Below are 15,176 nucleotides of genomic sequence, written 5' to 3'. Positions count from 1 at the left end.
CAGACAGTCACCCGGAGGAAACCCACACAGACACAGGGAGAACACACCACACTCCTCACAGACAGTCACCCGGAGGAAACCCACGCAGACACTGAGAGAACACACCACACTCCTCACAGACAGTCACCCGGAGGAAACCCACGCAGACACAGAGAGAACACACCACACTCCTCACAGACAGTCACCCGGAGGAAACCCACGCAGACACAGAGAGAACACACCACACTCCTCACAGACAGTCACCCGGAGGAAACCCACACAGACACAGGGAGAACACACCACACTCCTCACAGACAGTCACCCGGAGGAAACCCACACAGACACAGGGAGAACACACCACACTCCTCACAGACAGTCACCCGGAGGAAACCCACGCAGACACAGAGAGAACACACCACACTCCTCACAGACAGTCACCCGGAGGAAACCCACGCAGACACAGAGAGAACACACCACACTCCTCACAGACAGTCACCCGGAGGCTTTGCTCTGGTCACTTCACTCCGGGGGCACTTCGTGAATCTAATAAACTACTGCTGCTGAGAGACTGGACTGATGTTGGTTTGCAGCGGAGGGGGAAGGTAACACAGTGTTCTGACGAATCTCCAGCTGCAGATCAACCCCGGACAGTCCCGGACCCTGTAGGTGTGCAGTTTCCACAACAGCACCAGCCGTTCTGCCCCACTCTCGTCTCTGAGGCTCGTCACTCCTCTGGTGTGTTTCAGGAATGTGTCTGACTCACACTGAAAACACGGAACAGTAGTCAGTGTGTGTTCAAGAGCGAAGGGCCACTTCCACTGCAGCCACCCGCCGTCACCCTCCAGGGTCCGCTTCAGTAATTTAGAGTAATGCCATCGTATTACGGCTGATGTGTTACAAGCTGGGGTTCCTTTTAAAATGTAAAATAAGGCAGGTTTAAAAAATGTGGGTCCCGTGGACGAGCTTCACACATCAGCCCCAAACTGATCATTACTCTCTGTGTGCGGAGTCACGCCCGGCTCCTCGGGGGGTGCGGGGGTTCAGTCGTGTAAGAAGGAGCAGGAAATGCTAAATAACAGACTGCATGGTGTACATCTGGAAGATTCCCAATGCTTTCACAGTTCACCAGCAGCAGGCGCTGTGCGGTGTGATGAGAGGGTGTTAATCAGAGAAGTGCTGGAGTGAGAATGCTGATTAGATCATTGGTGAACAACTGTTCGTGACTGTGACTGAATGAAGCGTGGAGGCTTTGCTGCTTTACTGCGGCTGTTTACTGCTCGTTAATCAGCGCTCGGCTCCTGCCTTCATTTCATTAATCCGTCGTGTTGTGCTCTCTCTCTCTCTCTCTCTCTCTCCCTCCCTCTCTCTCTCTCTCTCTCTCTCGTTTGACATGGTTTCTGTTTGTTTCTTTGTCAGAATCAAGGCTCTACCTCATCCCCTCGCTCTTCCCCGAGCCACACAGCGAGCAGCACTGTGCCCACCCCAGTCCACTCCACGCACAGCCAGGCACCTCAGGACTCACTCATGGGCCTCGGAGGAGACGTGCAGCAGGCCTTTGCCCAGAGTAACTACAGCAACACGCTCCTTCCTAGAAGAGAGAGAAAGACAGATAGAGATTGGGGGGGGGGGGCAGGGAGAGAGTGGGGGAGGGAGGGAAAGAGGGAGAGAGAGGGGGTGGAGGGAGAGAGGAGGGAGGGAGGGAAGGAGGGAGAGAGGAGGGAGGGAGGGAGGGAGAGAGGGGGGAGAGAGAGAGGGAGGGGGAGAGAGAGAGGAGGGAGGGAGGGAGAGAGAAAGGGAGGGAGAGAGAGAGGGAGGGGGAGAGAGAGAGGAGGGAGGGAGGGAAGGAGGGAGAGAGGAGGGAGGGAGGGAGGGAGAGAGGGGGGAGAGAGAGAGGGAGGGGGAGAGAGAGAGGAGGGAGGGAGGGAGAGAGAAAGGGAGGGAGAGAGAGAGGGAGGGGGAGAGAGAGAGGAGGGAGAGGGGGAGAGAGAGGGGGAGAGAGAGAGAGAGAGAGAGAGAGAGAGAGAGAGAGAGAGAACGAGAGAGAGGAGAGAGGGAGGGAAGGAGGGAGAGAGGAGGGAGGGAGGGAGGGAGAGAGGGGGAGAGAGAGAGGGAGGGGGAGAGAGAGGAGGGAGGGGGAGAGAGAAAGGGAGGGAGAGAGAGAGGGAGGGGGAGAGAGAGAGGAGGGAGAGGGGGAGAGAGAGGGGGAGAGAGAGAGAGAGAGAGAGAGAGAGAGAGAGAACGAGAGAGAGGAGAGAGGGAGGGAAGGAGGGAGAGAGGAGGGAGGGAAGGAGGGAGAGAGGAGGGAGGGAGGGAGGGAGAGAGGGGGGAGAGAGAGAGGGAGGGGGAGAGAGAGGAGGGAGGGGGAGAGAGAGGAGGGAGGGAGGGAGAGAGAAAGGGAGGGGGAGAGAGGGAGGGAGAGAGAGAGGGAGGGGGAGAGAGAGTGGGGGAGAGGGAGAGAGAGAGAGAGAGAGAGAGAGAGAGAGGGGAGAGAGGGAGGGAGAGAGAGGCAGAGAGAGAGGCAGAGAAAGGGAGGGAGAGAGAGAGAAGAGAGAGGGAGGGAGAGAGAGAGGGAGGGAGGGGGTAGGGAGAGAGAGAGACGGAGGGAGGGAGGGGAAGGAGGGATGGGAGAGAGAGAGTGAGGAGGGAGGGAGGGGAGAGAGAGAGTGAGGAGGGAGAGGGGGGAGAGAGAGAGTGAGGAGGGAGAGGGGGGAGAGAGGTAGTTTGTCACACAGAAGCTCATTAAAAATATAAGTGTTAGAGTAGGACGTTGTTTAGGACGTTATTCAGGAAAATCAACATTTCTGTAACGCCTCGTTCATCACAAGATTCAGAAAAACACACCCCCATTTTTAAAGGTGTCTGTGTAAAAGAGCGCGGTCAAATTTGGATTAATCTTTAAACCTGGGTTTTTCAGAACAGAGAAATGTGACCCTGGGATCGGACTCTAATCCAATCTAAAGTTCAAGCAGAAATCTCGGACACGTCTGCCACCAAACGACAGGTGACTTTATCCCTCACTGAGAGGTGGAGTAGAGCTGAGGACACACTGCAGCAATGACTCTAAAATACACCTTAGTTCTGTAAAAAGTGCTTTAAACACACGAATAAACCTCATTTAAACTTTCACTGCAACAAATAGCAACAAATTTACTCTCAGTGACATGTCTTTGAATCAACGTAAAATGGTAAAATACGGTTTGTCCAGCAGAGGGCCACATAGAGGGCTTTTAAAAGGTTTAGAAATAAAACTCCTGCAGCCTCTGGAGCAGCTTTAACCGGGCGGAGGAACTGGGACCATTAATAAAAGGGGGATGTGTTTTGTGTCTGGATCAGCGTTTAAAACTTAGACAAACCAGTGATAACAGCTTTGATCGAGACTGATGTGGAGCATGGGAACGTGCTAGAGCCCCAACACCGCTCACACAGGGTTAATGAAGACTGATGATGTTCTTCTCTCTGCTGCAGGCTCCGGACGGAACTTAAGGAATGACCTGCTGGTGGCTGCAGACTCCATCACCAGCACCGTGTCGTCCCTCGTTAAAGAGCTCCACTCGGGTAAAGCTCCCACCGCGTTACAGCCATCGGAAACACTTTCTGAACCGGGACGGTACACACTTAAAAATGAAGGTTCTACAAGGGCTTCTTTAGTGAAGTATAAGGTTCTGTGTAGAACCCTAATCACGGGAAGAACATTTTGCATGATTAAAGTGTTCTTTGCATCATAGAAGGTTCCTCAGACTGATGGAGAACGTGCCATAGACGACTCTATTTTAGAGAAGGGTTCTATACGGCACCAAAAAGGCTTCCTTTATTGTTACGATGTCCAGAACCATTCTCTAAAAGGTGCCATATAGAACCATCTACAGCACATTCTCCATCGGTCTGAAGAACCTCTTCACGATGCAAAGAACTCTTTAATCATGAAAAAGGTTCTTCAAGTTTTCAGAGTTCTGTATAGAACCATATACTTTACTGAAGAACCCTTTGCAGAACCATCATCTTTAAGAGTGTAGTCTGTAAACACATACAGTACCTACTTCACAATTCCTCCGGGTGACTGTCTGTGAGGAGTGTGACGTGTTCTCCCAGTGTCTGCGTGTGTTTCCTCTGGGTGACTGTCTGTGAGGAGTGTGGGGTGTTCTCCCTGTGTCTGCGTGGGTTTCCTCCGGGTGACTGTCTGTGAGGAGTGTGGTGTGTTTTCCCAGTGTCTGCGTGTGTTTCCTCTGGGTGACTGTCTGTGAGGAGTGTGGTGTGTTCTCCCTGTGTCTGCGTGGGTTTCCTCTGGGTGACTGTCTGTGAGGAGTGTGGTGTGTTCTCTCTGTGTCTGCGTGGGTTTCCTCCGGGTGACTGTCTGTGAGGAGTGTGGTGTGTTCTCCCAGTGTCTGCGTGGGTTTCCTCTGGGTGACTGTCTGTGAGGAGTGTGGGGTGTTCTCCCTGTGTCTGCGTGGGTTTCCTCCGGGTGACTGTCTGTGAGGAGTGTGGTGTGTTCTCCCAGTGTCTGCGTGTGTTTCCTCTGGGTGACTGTCTGTGAGGAGTGTGGTGTGTTCTCCCTGTGTCTGCGTGGGTTTCCTCTGGGTGACTGTCTGTGAGGAGTGTGGTGTGTTCTCTCTGTGTCTGCGTGGGTTTCCTCCGGGTGACTGTCTGTGAGGAGTGTGATGTGTTCTCTCTGTGTCTGCGTGGGTTTCCTCTGGGTGACTGTCTGTGAGGAGTGTGGTGTGTTCTCCCTGTGTCTGCGTGGGTTTCCTCCAGGTGACTGTCTGTGAGGAGTGTGATGTGTTCTCTCTGTGTCTGCGTGGGTTTCCTCTGGGTGACTGTCTGTGAGGAGTGTGGTGTGTTCTCCCTGTGTCTGCGTGGGTTTCCTCTGGGTGACTGTCTGTGAGGAGTGTGGTGTGTTCTCCCTGTCTCTGCGTGGGTTTCCTCCGGGTGACTGTCTGTGAGGAGTGTGGTGTGTTCTCCCTGTGTCTGCGTGGGTTTCCTCTGGGTGACTGTCTGTGAGGAGTGTGGTGTGTTCTCTATGTGTCTGCGTGGGTTTCCTCCCCGTGCTCCAGTTTCCTCCCGCCCTCCAAAAACACACTTTGGTAGGTGGATTGGAGACTCAAAAGTGTCCGTAGGGTGCGTATGAGGGAACATACGAGGTTCTAGGTCTTAATGAAGTGTCTGTGACCTGCTTTGGTCCAAACCCCACGAGCCCCACAGCAGTGTTCTCCCCCTGTGTAAACAGCCCCTGTTCAGCACCTGTTCCTTTAAATGATAACGAGCCGCTCGCTGTTCACCCCGACCCCGAGCGCACAGCAGTGAGGAGCGAGGAGCAGAAGCTCTGGTTTTTAGTAGACAATTGACTGTGGGGATTTGTTTCACAGTGTGTGTGTTGGTGGGCTCCAGATTAACATTAGCAAGAGAATGCACTGAACATGGGATTTTTTAAAGAAGGATGGGGCTCCATTTGAATTCTCCTCGTGTGTTTTCCAGACGTGGGCAGTGAGAGCGACAGTAATGTTGCGGATGCAGAGGCAGAACATTCACAGTTTGACAGCTTCCCTTTGACTGCTGCTGAAAGCCTGTCTGCGCAGATCACCCTCTCCCAAACACGGTAAACCAATCACATCCACACAGCATTGACTCAGGGTCGCCCTGGTCAGCACCTGGCGTCACTCTGCTCTGTAAAAAACTGGGGACGAGGACGGGGACCGGCCACTGCTTTCCTCAGACCATTTGGACAGGGACCTCGTGACTTTCTGTTTCTGTCTGTGGCTGAGACCCAGGAGCAGAAGAACTTTAAAGACATTTAAAGGAGCAGTCTGTAACACAGACACCGAGAGTTTAAACTGAGAACTACAATATATTTTCAAAATAGTGGAGCGAGCTGTCTGCCCCCCCCCCCTCCCCAGACGTGAAGCTCGAGTGTGTTGCCAGTTTGAGGAAAACTGAACATACACAAACAAACGACAATATTTCAGTAGAACATCTACGTACGTTAGAAAAGGCCAAAACGAGTGAATGAGCAGCCGCCATTTCCTCAGCATTTACACGCATTCGCTGCCCAAATCCACCTTAAATACTTTGACTACATGAGGTCACGTATTGGTTTTCCCTTCCCCCATAGCGGTCCTTTTAGGTGGCAGGTGTTGTTTAAGACTGGGCACTTCTCGAAGCGCAGCTATCAGGGATGCCAGTGCTTCAACTTCTCCTGTTTCCTTAATCTATGACCACACACTCTGGACTTTTCAGCAAATATCTTACAGATTGCTTCTTTAAAGAACATCCTCAGAATTGTGTATTACATAGAAGACATCTAAGGCAGATATGCTTCTGTGACTGAACCGTGCACTGTTCCGATGTGCTCTGCAATTACACCACCCAACCACTAGGGGCTGAATCTCAGATATCGTCCTCCAGTCTGTAGTACACAGTGTAGTGGTGTGGTTAGTTTTATAAATCTGTAAAGTGCACTATTTATGGAGTAGGGCACTAACTGGAACAGATTATGGTTTACATCTGGGACTAGGACAACAACAAAGACAAAGAGGCACCTTTTTCCTGCTCCTCGTAGAGAGGTTTTTTCAGAGGCATCTGAATTTTCCCTTGTTCCGCCTTTTTACTGGTTCCCTGCACAAACCAGTGTCTGAGGAAGTCTCTGGCCTGTGTCTGGAAGGTGGAGGAGCATAGGTTCAACACAGAATTATAAACTGGTCTCTGCTGTGGATGTATAAGTCGTTAAAGGCGTCTTCAGACACGGTTTCAGTCGTGGTGCATTTACACGTGGTGTTGGAGTTGAGGGCGAGTGATGACGGACATTAATGGAGTTGAAGCAGGGGACATCCACAGGTGACTGCATCAAGGATTCTGTATAAAACTCTCCACAGGTCTCTAGCTGCAGGCCATCGCCGCAGCAACCAGGAGAGGCCTGGTCTTTCAGGAGAATCAGGCCGAGGATCTCTGCTCATAAACCCTTGAGAGTACGACAGAAATATCAAGTCTACAATTACGTTTTAAAGCGTTTTTGTGTAGTGTTTAACTGTAATTCCAAATTCAAACATTCTGTCATTTTTACGGTGACTGTGTCGTATTAAAAATCACATTCTCATTTTATTCAACAAAAAAATAACCTAAAAACACAGTGTCACTGCGCTCTGTTCCCGACTCTGACTCTGACTCCATCTGTAACTGGTCTAAACCCACACTCACACGGACCTTTAGACACAGTATTGTCCCCGAGAACAGAACAGACCCGTCACAGCTGCTCGTGGGAAACAAACCTTCATCAGGCTCCGGCTGCGCACTGATGTTACATTTATTACAATTATATTACAGCAATAATTCTTTAAAACGTATTTGTTCGTCTAATATTTAAAACACAACACAAACGTGCGGAACAAGACAAATCCTGCTCTCGCTGAAACACGGGGGCGATAATCACAGCGGGAGTGTGGGGGGTGTGTGTGTTGGACACAGGGGAGCAGAGGGAAGAGGAGAACAGAGCTACGAGGAGGAGCTGGAGCAGCGTCTGGAGAGAGAACTGAGAACAGAGGAGCAAACAGCAGCTGGAGAACGTCTACAGGGTGAATACACACACACACACACGCGCACACACCACACACACGCACACACACACCACACACACGCACACACACACCACACACACGCACACACACTGCGCACACACACACACACTCACACTCACACACACACTCACACACCACACACCCACACACACCACACACACACACCACACACGCACACCACACACGCACACACACACGCACGCACACACGCACACACACCGCGCACACACACACACACACACCACACACAAACACCACATTTGCACACACACACACCACACACACACACACACACCACACGCGCGTGTACACACACTCACACACACACACACACTCACACTCACACTCACACACCACACACACACACACCACACACGCACACCACACACGCACACACACACACACCACACACGCACACCACACACGCACGCACACCACACACACACCACACACAAACACCACATTTGCGCACACACACCACACGCGCGTGTACACACACTCACACACACACACCACACACGCACACCACACACGCACACACACACACACACCGCACACACACACACCACACACGCACACACACACACACACCGCGCACACACACACACACCACACGCACACCACACACACACACCACATACACACGCGCACACACCACACGCGCGCACACACACACCACACACAAACACCACATGTGCGCACACACACACACACCACACACAAACACCACATTTGCGCACACACACACCACACGCGCGTGTACACACACACACACACACTCACACTCACACACGCACACACGCACACCACACACAAACACCACATTTGCGCACACACACACCACACGCGCGTGTACACACACACCACACACTCACACACACACTCACACTCACACACCACACACACCACACACACACACACACACACACCACACACACCCACACACACCACACTCACACACCACACACACACTTGTAGTGAATACTCACACGCTCAGAGAGGTGTGTTCAGTTCCTGCAGATTATGGTGAAACACACACATACATCCTCCACAGTGTCGCAGGATGATTACAGTTCAGTGCAGTCACAGCTGGATTCACCCTGTCACCTGAGAGAGGAGTGTGCACTCAGCAGGTGTCTCAGGTGAACACTAGGAGCTGTGTGTACTGTGTGTTTTAGCTTTCTGCCGGTAGCAGGCTTTTCCAGAGCAGTGATAACATAAAGACAACAGCGTACGGATCTGTCTTGGAATAAAGTAGAGGCCAGAGACAAAGCTACGGTGTAAATATTTATTTAAACGAAGCAGCTGCTGTATCCACGTGGCCAAAAGTGTGTGGACACGTGTTTAAGAGGGAGTCTCTTTGTTACAGTAACTCTCTCCTGAGAAAAGTGTTTATTCAAAGACTGGGTTATAACCATCATCCACACTGTTTCTCTGCAGATTTCACCACAGTGGCTCTGTTTTAATCACAAAGGTAAGTACTGTACCCTCACACTCCATCAGCCATAACATTAAAACCACCTGCTGTTTCTAAACTCATTGCTCATTCTCACAGCTCCACTGTCCACTCCGGTCACTCTGTACTCCTCCAACCACAGACTGTAGTCCATCTGTTGCTCTGCATACTTTGTTACCCCCCTCTCCCCCTGTCCCTCAGCGCTCAGGACCCCCACAGAGCAGGTGTGATGTGGTGGTGGATCATTCTCAGCGCTGCAGTGACACTGACGTGGTGGTGGTGTGTTAGTGTGTGTTGTGCTGGTGTAGAGTGGATCAGACACAGCAGTGCTGCTGGAGTTTTTAAACCCCTCAGTGTCTGGACTGAGAACAGTCCACCGACCGAAAACATCCAGCCGACAGCGTCCTGTGTCACTGATGAAGGACTAGAGGACGAGCGACACACACTGTGCAGCGACAGATGAGCTACTGTCTCTGACTCTACATCTACAAGGTGGACCAACGAGGGAGGAGTGTCTCACAGAGTGGACAGAGAGTGGACACAGGGTTTAAAAACTCTCCATGCTCTATGTATTCTCTTTAGGTGTCTCATTCCTATCAAGACTGCTTTTTAGTTTCTTTATGTCTTCTACTTAAAATGTTGTTTAAGGAAACGGTGTGTGAATGCACCTGGGAATCAGTTGCAACGAGCCACAAGGCAGTGTTCCTCAACCCCAGTTTGGGCTTTTATTGGCTCCACACACCAACCCAGTAAAGTGTTGTTAAAGAGTTAATCTGTCGGATCGGCTCCTCTCAGGAGCGAGGAGTGAGGCGCAGAGCGGTACGACACCGGGGCCAGAGTCGGGAAGCGCAGGTGTTAGACACGGTTTTCTAAAAGCTTGTGTTTCCTCCGCAGACAGGAGACGATGAAGCAGTGCACAGCTACTGAGTTAAAGGAGCACTAACCCCACTGCTGTAAACGCAGGAGTGTCGTCACGGACCCTACACACTGCTTTAAGGGAATACTGTGAACTGACTCCAAGGTTATGAACAGAAACACCACCGGTGCCATAAAGCCCCTCTCCACTCTCTCTGTGAATGTGTGTGTGTTTAAGAACTGTATTTTTTAAAGGTGAACAGAGCTGCTATCTTCACACACAGCCTTTAGCACACGTCCCACTGGGAATTCATACGGGATTTGCCCAGGACTTCCTTTCTGTGATCAGTACATTGTATGGTTTTCTCTTGGAGTGAAATGGCTTGAGATTTAAAAGCATTTTTGGTGTGTGTGTGTGTGGAGTTGTTTATTCTTTTAAATATATTTCCGTGCCCATGCCACATTCTGCTTTACAGTGAGCAAAGGTCTGAAGGCAAACAGCTTTCTTCTGTCTTCACCGTCGTGGTGAAGAGGAGCTGAGCCATAAAGATCTTAGTCTGACCGCTCAGTCCACGTCCTCACTCTCACCTACGGTCATGAGCTCTGGGTAAGGACCGGCGTTTACCCTCCGTGAAGTGTGAGGGGCTCGGAGTAGAGTTGAGAGGAGTCAGTGGAGGTGGTTCGTGTGTCTGATGAGGAGCCTCCTGTGTGCCCCCCACTGGGGCTACACCAGACCCAGGAGACGCTGGAGGGATTAAATCTCCCACTGGCCTGAGAACGCCTGGAGATCCCTCAGGGGGAGCTGGGGGAAGTTGTGGGGGACAGAGACGCCTGGGCTTCTTTATTCGCCGTTTCCACCGTGACTCACTGCAAATCAAAATGTGGCACAGGTACGAATGGGTTTGGGCTTCACTGTGTGCTGTTCATCCCGAACGATCATGCTGCCTTAGCCAATTGCCTTGTGTGTGTGTCTGCCATTTGTGTCCCATCCATTTCCTCACTGACTTTTAACTGCTGGGGAATCAGTCCCCTGTCGCTGAAGCTCTTTTTCACTGTAAATTTAAAGCCAATGCATCTACAGAGTCATTAAAGCATGTACAAACCAGCCCTCGAGAGTTCCAAGGGGTGATCACAGAGTATGTAATAACAGAGTGCCTCGCCTGGTGCTGTGTACACTGCTGCGCAGAGGCTCAGGACACACTCTTTATTTAATCCATTTCCAGCTGAAGCTGCCTTTAAAGGCAATGTGGAGGATTCTGGAGAACTACAGTCCTCACGGCTAAACAAATGACCCCCCTCCTGTTTGTGTTTATTCAGAAGCTCCGCCCTCCAAAGCCATGTAGGGGATTGGGAGGCTCAAGTTTGCTTTTTTTACATCTTTTAAAGGGGAATGTTGTGTTTGAGTAAGACGCTAACTGTAGGTTGAAGTTTTTATTAACTTTGAATTACCACAAAAATTAATTTGTGACTCGAGCTGTTTAGTTTTATAGCATTTTCGCTCTGTGTTTATTTTCTACAGTCTCCTGAATTTAGAGTCAGTTCCACCTTAAGAAATGCATCTGAAACAGTTCAGACAGAGACACTAACACCGGGATCAGACTACACGAAATTTCTGTCTTTCAGGACGTTCGCTGTGTCAGACTCGTGCCGTGTCTCGGGCGGGAATCAGGGGACACTGCATGTTTAACACGGACCACTCTCTGTTCCCGTCACTGCATGAGTTCAGAGGTCAATGGGAGGCGGGGCTAGAAACTGTTGATCACAGCTACAGAAGCGCTGTGTGGTGCTGCTTGGGTTTTGTTGCGAAAAGAAGAAGTAAAAGTGATAGTGGGCGGTTCCTGGGTGTCATGGAGACCACGGTGTGGACTGTCTCCTACAAAGAGAACCTGAGGGAGTGTATTACACGTCCAGAGCGTGTCCTCAGTTCGGTTGTTCCACAGACAGCTGCAGCAGAGCCTCCCTCCCTCTCTTCTCCGTGTTTACAGATGTGCTCCGGACACCGCTCTGCCTCCTATTGGTCATCGTCAGGAACACGTCGTAGGAAACGTCAGACTGAGCCAAAAGATCCAACTCTAACACACTCCACTTTTCCTCGGGGAGTCGTGGGGCGTCACAGGTCGCTGATCTATGATCGCGTCTCACTCCACGACCGCTCCTCATCCACGACACTCAGATCCGGTTCCGACGCCGGGGATTTGTTGGATACGACACAGTTGAATTTGTGTAGTGTGATCCCGGCATTAGTTTATTTCCCATTTACTGAGTCAGGACTGCGTACAAACGCTGGAGCATTTTTCAGCGCAAACAGATGAGATCTAGCAAATGGTGAGGAGACTTTCTATGAATTTTATAAACGGTAAATTAAAAACATTAATATCACCTTTAAAGTAGAATAAGTAGTAGGCACTAATTTTACACGCATTGTTTTTGTCTATTTTTGAAACACTCTTTACATCCCCACAGCAATCTGTAAATCTACTGCACACACTCCCAGTGAAATGTCTGGACTGTGTTCATCCCTGTCTACCTCCCTCCCTCACCACCTGCACACGCCTGCCTGTGTGTGCTCCGCATTCTGCATGAGCTGAGCCCTACAGGCCCTGTGCTGAAAGCTAACTGCACCAGACCAATCGAGACAGTCCCATTACTCTCTACAACAGCTCCTACTGGAAGAAGAGGAAGAAGAAAAAGACAGAAGTAGATAATGGTGCTGCACTCTCTGGGACTCCTCCAGCTGTAGTCCGGCCGAGTGTGGTCATGTGTTTGTGGGGGAGCGGCTTTGGAAGAGGGGCTGAAGGGAGGAGGTGGGAGTTGTAGCTTACACTTACTGCTTTTTACTAAACGACCCACTGCAGATTTACACAGATTTGATGTTAGTAACAGTCCAATGGAGACTTGGACTAATTGGACCCTAATGTTCAACTATCAATTTCATTTTAGAACAAAATCTATTTCTCCTAAGAACCATGGGCCTGGTCAGTCACCGCAGGGTCACTGTGCACTGAGGCAGCGGGTGGAAACAGTCACAGTTCAGACTGCAGTGTTATTTTCTGTGGAATCTAGCTTTTTGTTTTGTTTTGTGTTGTTTTTTTCCTGAAGCTGAAAAATGAAGAACTGATTGATTGTTGATGTCTGTTTGAACTAAAAATAAAAAATGGTGATGTGAGTTTGCACATTTGTTCACACAATAGTGAGAAGCCGTCACTAAAAGAAGAAGTGGCACGGCACAGACGCCGCAGGAGCTCAGCTCACCACCGTTTCACAGAAACACAGAAGTTGTATTTGTGCTAAAATGTTTCCATTGCTTTAGCCCCTAAATTAAAATGTAGTTGTGTTATTAATAAATGAAGGTTGTTAACCTCTTGTGCTCAGGGTTAGGTTCATTTACCCAGTGCTCTCTGAGGAATCAGTGCAGAGAGAAAGACAGACGTAAACGAGGCCACATCTTCATCACCTCAAATGTTTCTGACAGTTACAGCCTCAAGACAGTTTTTAAGCACAGAACGTGTAGAACACTGGTGGAGTGAGGGTATGATTTAATGGACCCTAGGACCCTCAGCACATTTTTGGCCCAAAGTCTGAGTGGTTCTTTAGGAGGACCTCCTACCTCTCGTTCAGAAGTGCCTTCCAACTTTTTTAGTTTATCTAGAAAACTTAAGCCTTAACTTCAACATTCATTTATTGTCTGTGACCCTTATCCAGTTCAGGGCGGTGGTGGGTCCGAAGCCTACCCAGAATCACTGGGCGCAAGGCAACACACCCTGGAGAGGGCGCCAGTCCTTCACAGGGTGACACACACTCACACATTCACTCACACACTCACACCTACGGACACTTTTGAGTCGCCAATCCACCTACCAACGTGTGTTTTTGGAGCGTGGGAGTAAACCGGAGCACCCGGAGGAAACCCACGCAGACACAGGGAGAACACACCACACTCCTCACAGACAGTCACCCGGAGGAAACCCACGCAGACACAGGGAGAACACACCACACTCCTCACAGACAGTCACCCGGAGGAAACCCACGCAGACACAGGGAGAACACACCACACTCCTCACAGACAGTCACCCGGAGGAAACCCACGCAGACACAGGGAGAACACACCACACTCCTCACAGACAGTCACCCGGAGGAAACCCACGCAGACACAGGGAGAACACACCACACTCCTCACAGACAGTCACCCGGAGGAAACCCACGCAGACACAGGGAGAACACACCACACTCCTCACAGACAGTCACCCGGAGGAAACCCACGCAGACACAGGGAGAACACACCACACTCCTCACAGACAGTCACCCGGAGGAAACCCACGCAGACACAGGGAGAACACACCACACTCCTCACAGACAGTCACCCGGAGGAAACCCACGCAGACACAGGGAGAACACACCACACTCCACACAGACAGTCACCCGGAGGAAACCCACGCAGACACAGGGAGAACACACCACACTCCACACAGACAGTCACCCGGAGGAAACCCACACAGACACAGGGAGAACACACCACACTCCACACAGACAGTCACCCGGAGTGGGACTCGAACCCAAACCCTTAGGTTCCTGGAGCTGTGACAGAGACCTGCTGCCCCTGTAAACACTTTTTATATTATACATTATTATTATTATTATTATTATTATTATTATCGTTACACTTATATAGCGCCTTTCTAGACACCCAAGGACGCTTTACAATCTACACTGCTCAGAACGCTCAATCCACACACACTGGCGAGAAGCGGCAGCCAAACGCGCACAGCGTACTCTCAATCAGAAACGACCGTCCACCTGGAGGACTGCATCGGGCACTAGGGTTTAACCCAGGACAGAGCGCCAATCCATATCTGGGCTCACACATACAGACATTCATTCACACAGGTGGAAGCCAATTCACCTACCCTCCATGTTTTTGGACTGTGGGAGGAAACCGGAGCCCCCGGAGGAAACCCACGCAGACACGGGGAGAACATGGAAACTCCACCCAGATGGGACTTGAACCCAAGATCCCAGCGCTGGGAGGCGAACGTGCTAACCACCAAGCCACAGTGCCGCCATATTAATGTTGGAGCGGCACGGCACCATGAAAAGGTGATTGAAGTTGTAAATTTATAAGTATATTACAATTTAAAATAAATTCCAATGTAGTCTGGAGTAATAAAAAAAAAATATTCTAAAATACCCTGATCTATACGAGGGGAGGCGGCAAGAAGCGTTTGAGAACCACTGGTTTATGGTAATTATCAGCATTTAGTCACCGTCAGGTCGAGCCTCCACTCACTCCACCCCTGAGAGGGCGTAGTTCACTGAGATAAAGGGAG

At 50.5% G+C, this 15,176-nt stretch overlaps 1 protein-coding gene across 4 annotated transcripts in view; it reads left to right on the top strand.

Moving 5' to 3' along the window:
- Positions 1-12,999, top strand: part of dtna (dystrobrevin, alpha) — a 54,368-nt gene extending 41,369 nt beyond the window's left edge. For 3 of the 4 annotated variants that reach the window (XM_066683931.1, XM_066683930.1, XM_066683929.1), the window contains 6 exons: positions 1,396-1,543; positions 3,445-3,534; positions 5,449-5,569; positions 7,432-7,538; positions 8,982-9,015; positions 9,892-12,999. In XM_066683931.1, coding sequence (XP_066540028.1) covers positions 1,396-1,543; positions 3,445-3,534; positions 5,449-5,569; positions 7,432-7,538; positions 8,982-9,007 — 492 coding nt within the window. In that variant the 3' untranslated portion in view covers positions 9,008-9,015; positions 9,892-12,999. The remainder of the gene's footprint in view (positions 1-1,395; positions 1,544-3,444; positions 3,535-5,448; positions 5,570-7,431; positions 7,539-8,981; positions 9,016-9,891) is intronic. The other variant, XM_066683932.1, reaches the window with a different exon arrangement.
- Positions 13,000-15,176: the final 2,177 nt, after the last annotated feature.

The sequence above is a fragment of the Hoplias malabaricus genome, chromosome 10 (assembly GCF_029633855.1).
Source record: "Hoplias malabaricus isolate fHopMal1 chromosome 10, fHopMal1.hap1, whole genome shotgun sequence".
Taxonomy (NCBI): domain Eukaryota; kingdom Metazoa; phylum Chordata; class Actinopteri; order Characiformes; family Erythrinidae; genus Hoplias; species Hoplias malabaricus.
The sequence above is the reverse complement of the archived record's forward strand: the minus strand, read 5'-3'. Positions and strand labels throughout refer to the sequence as shown.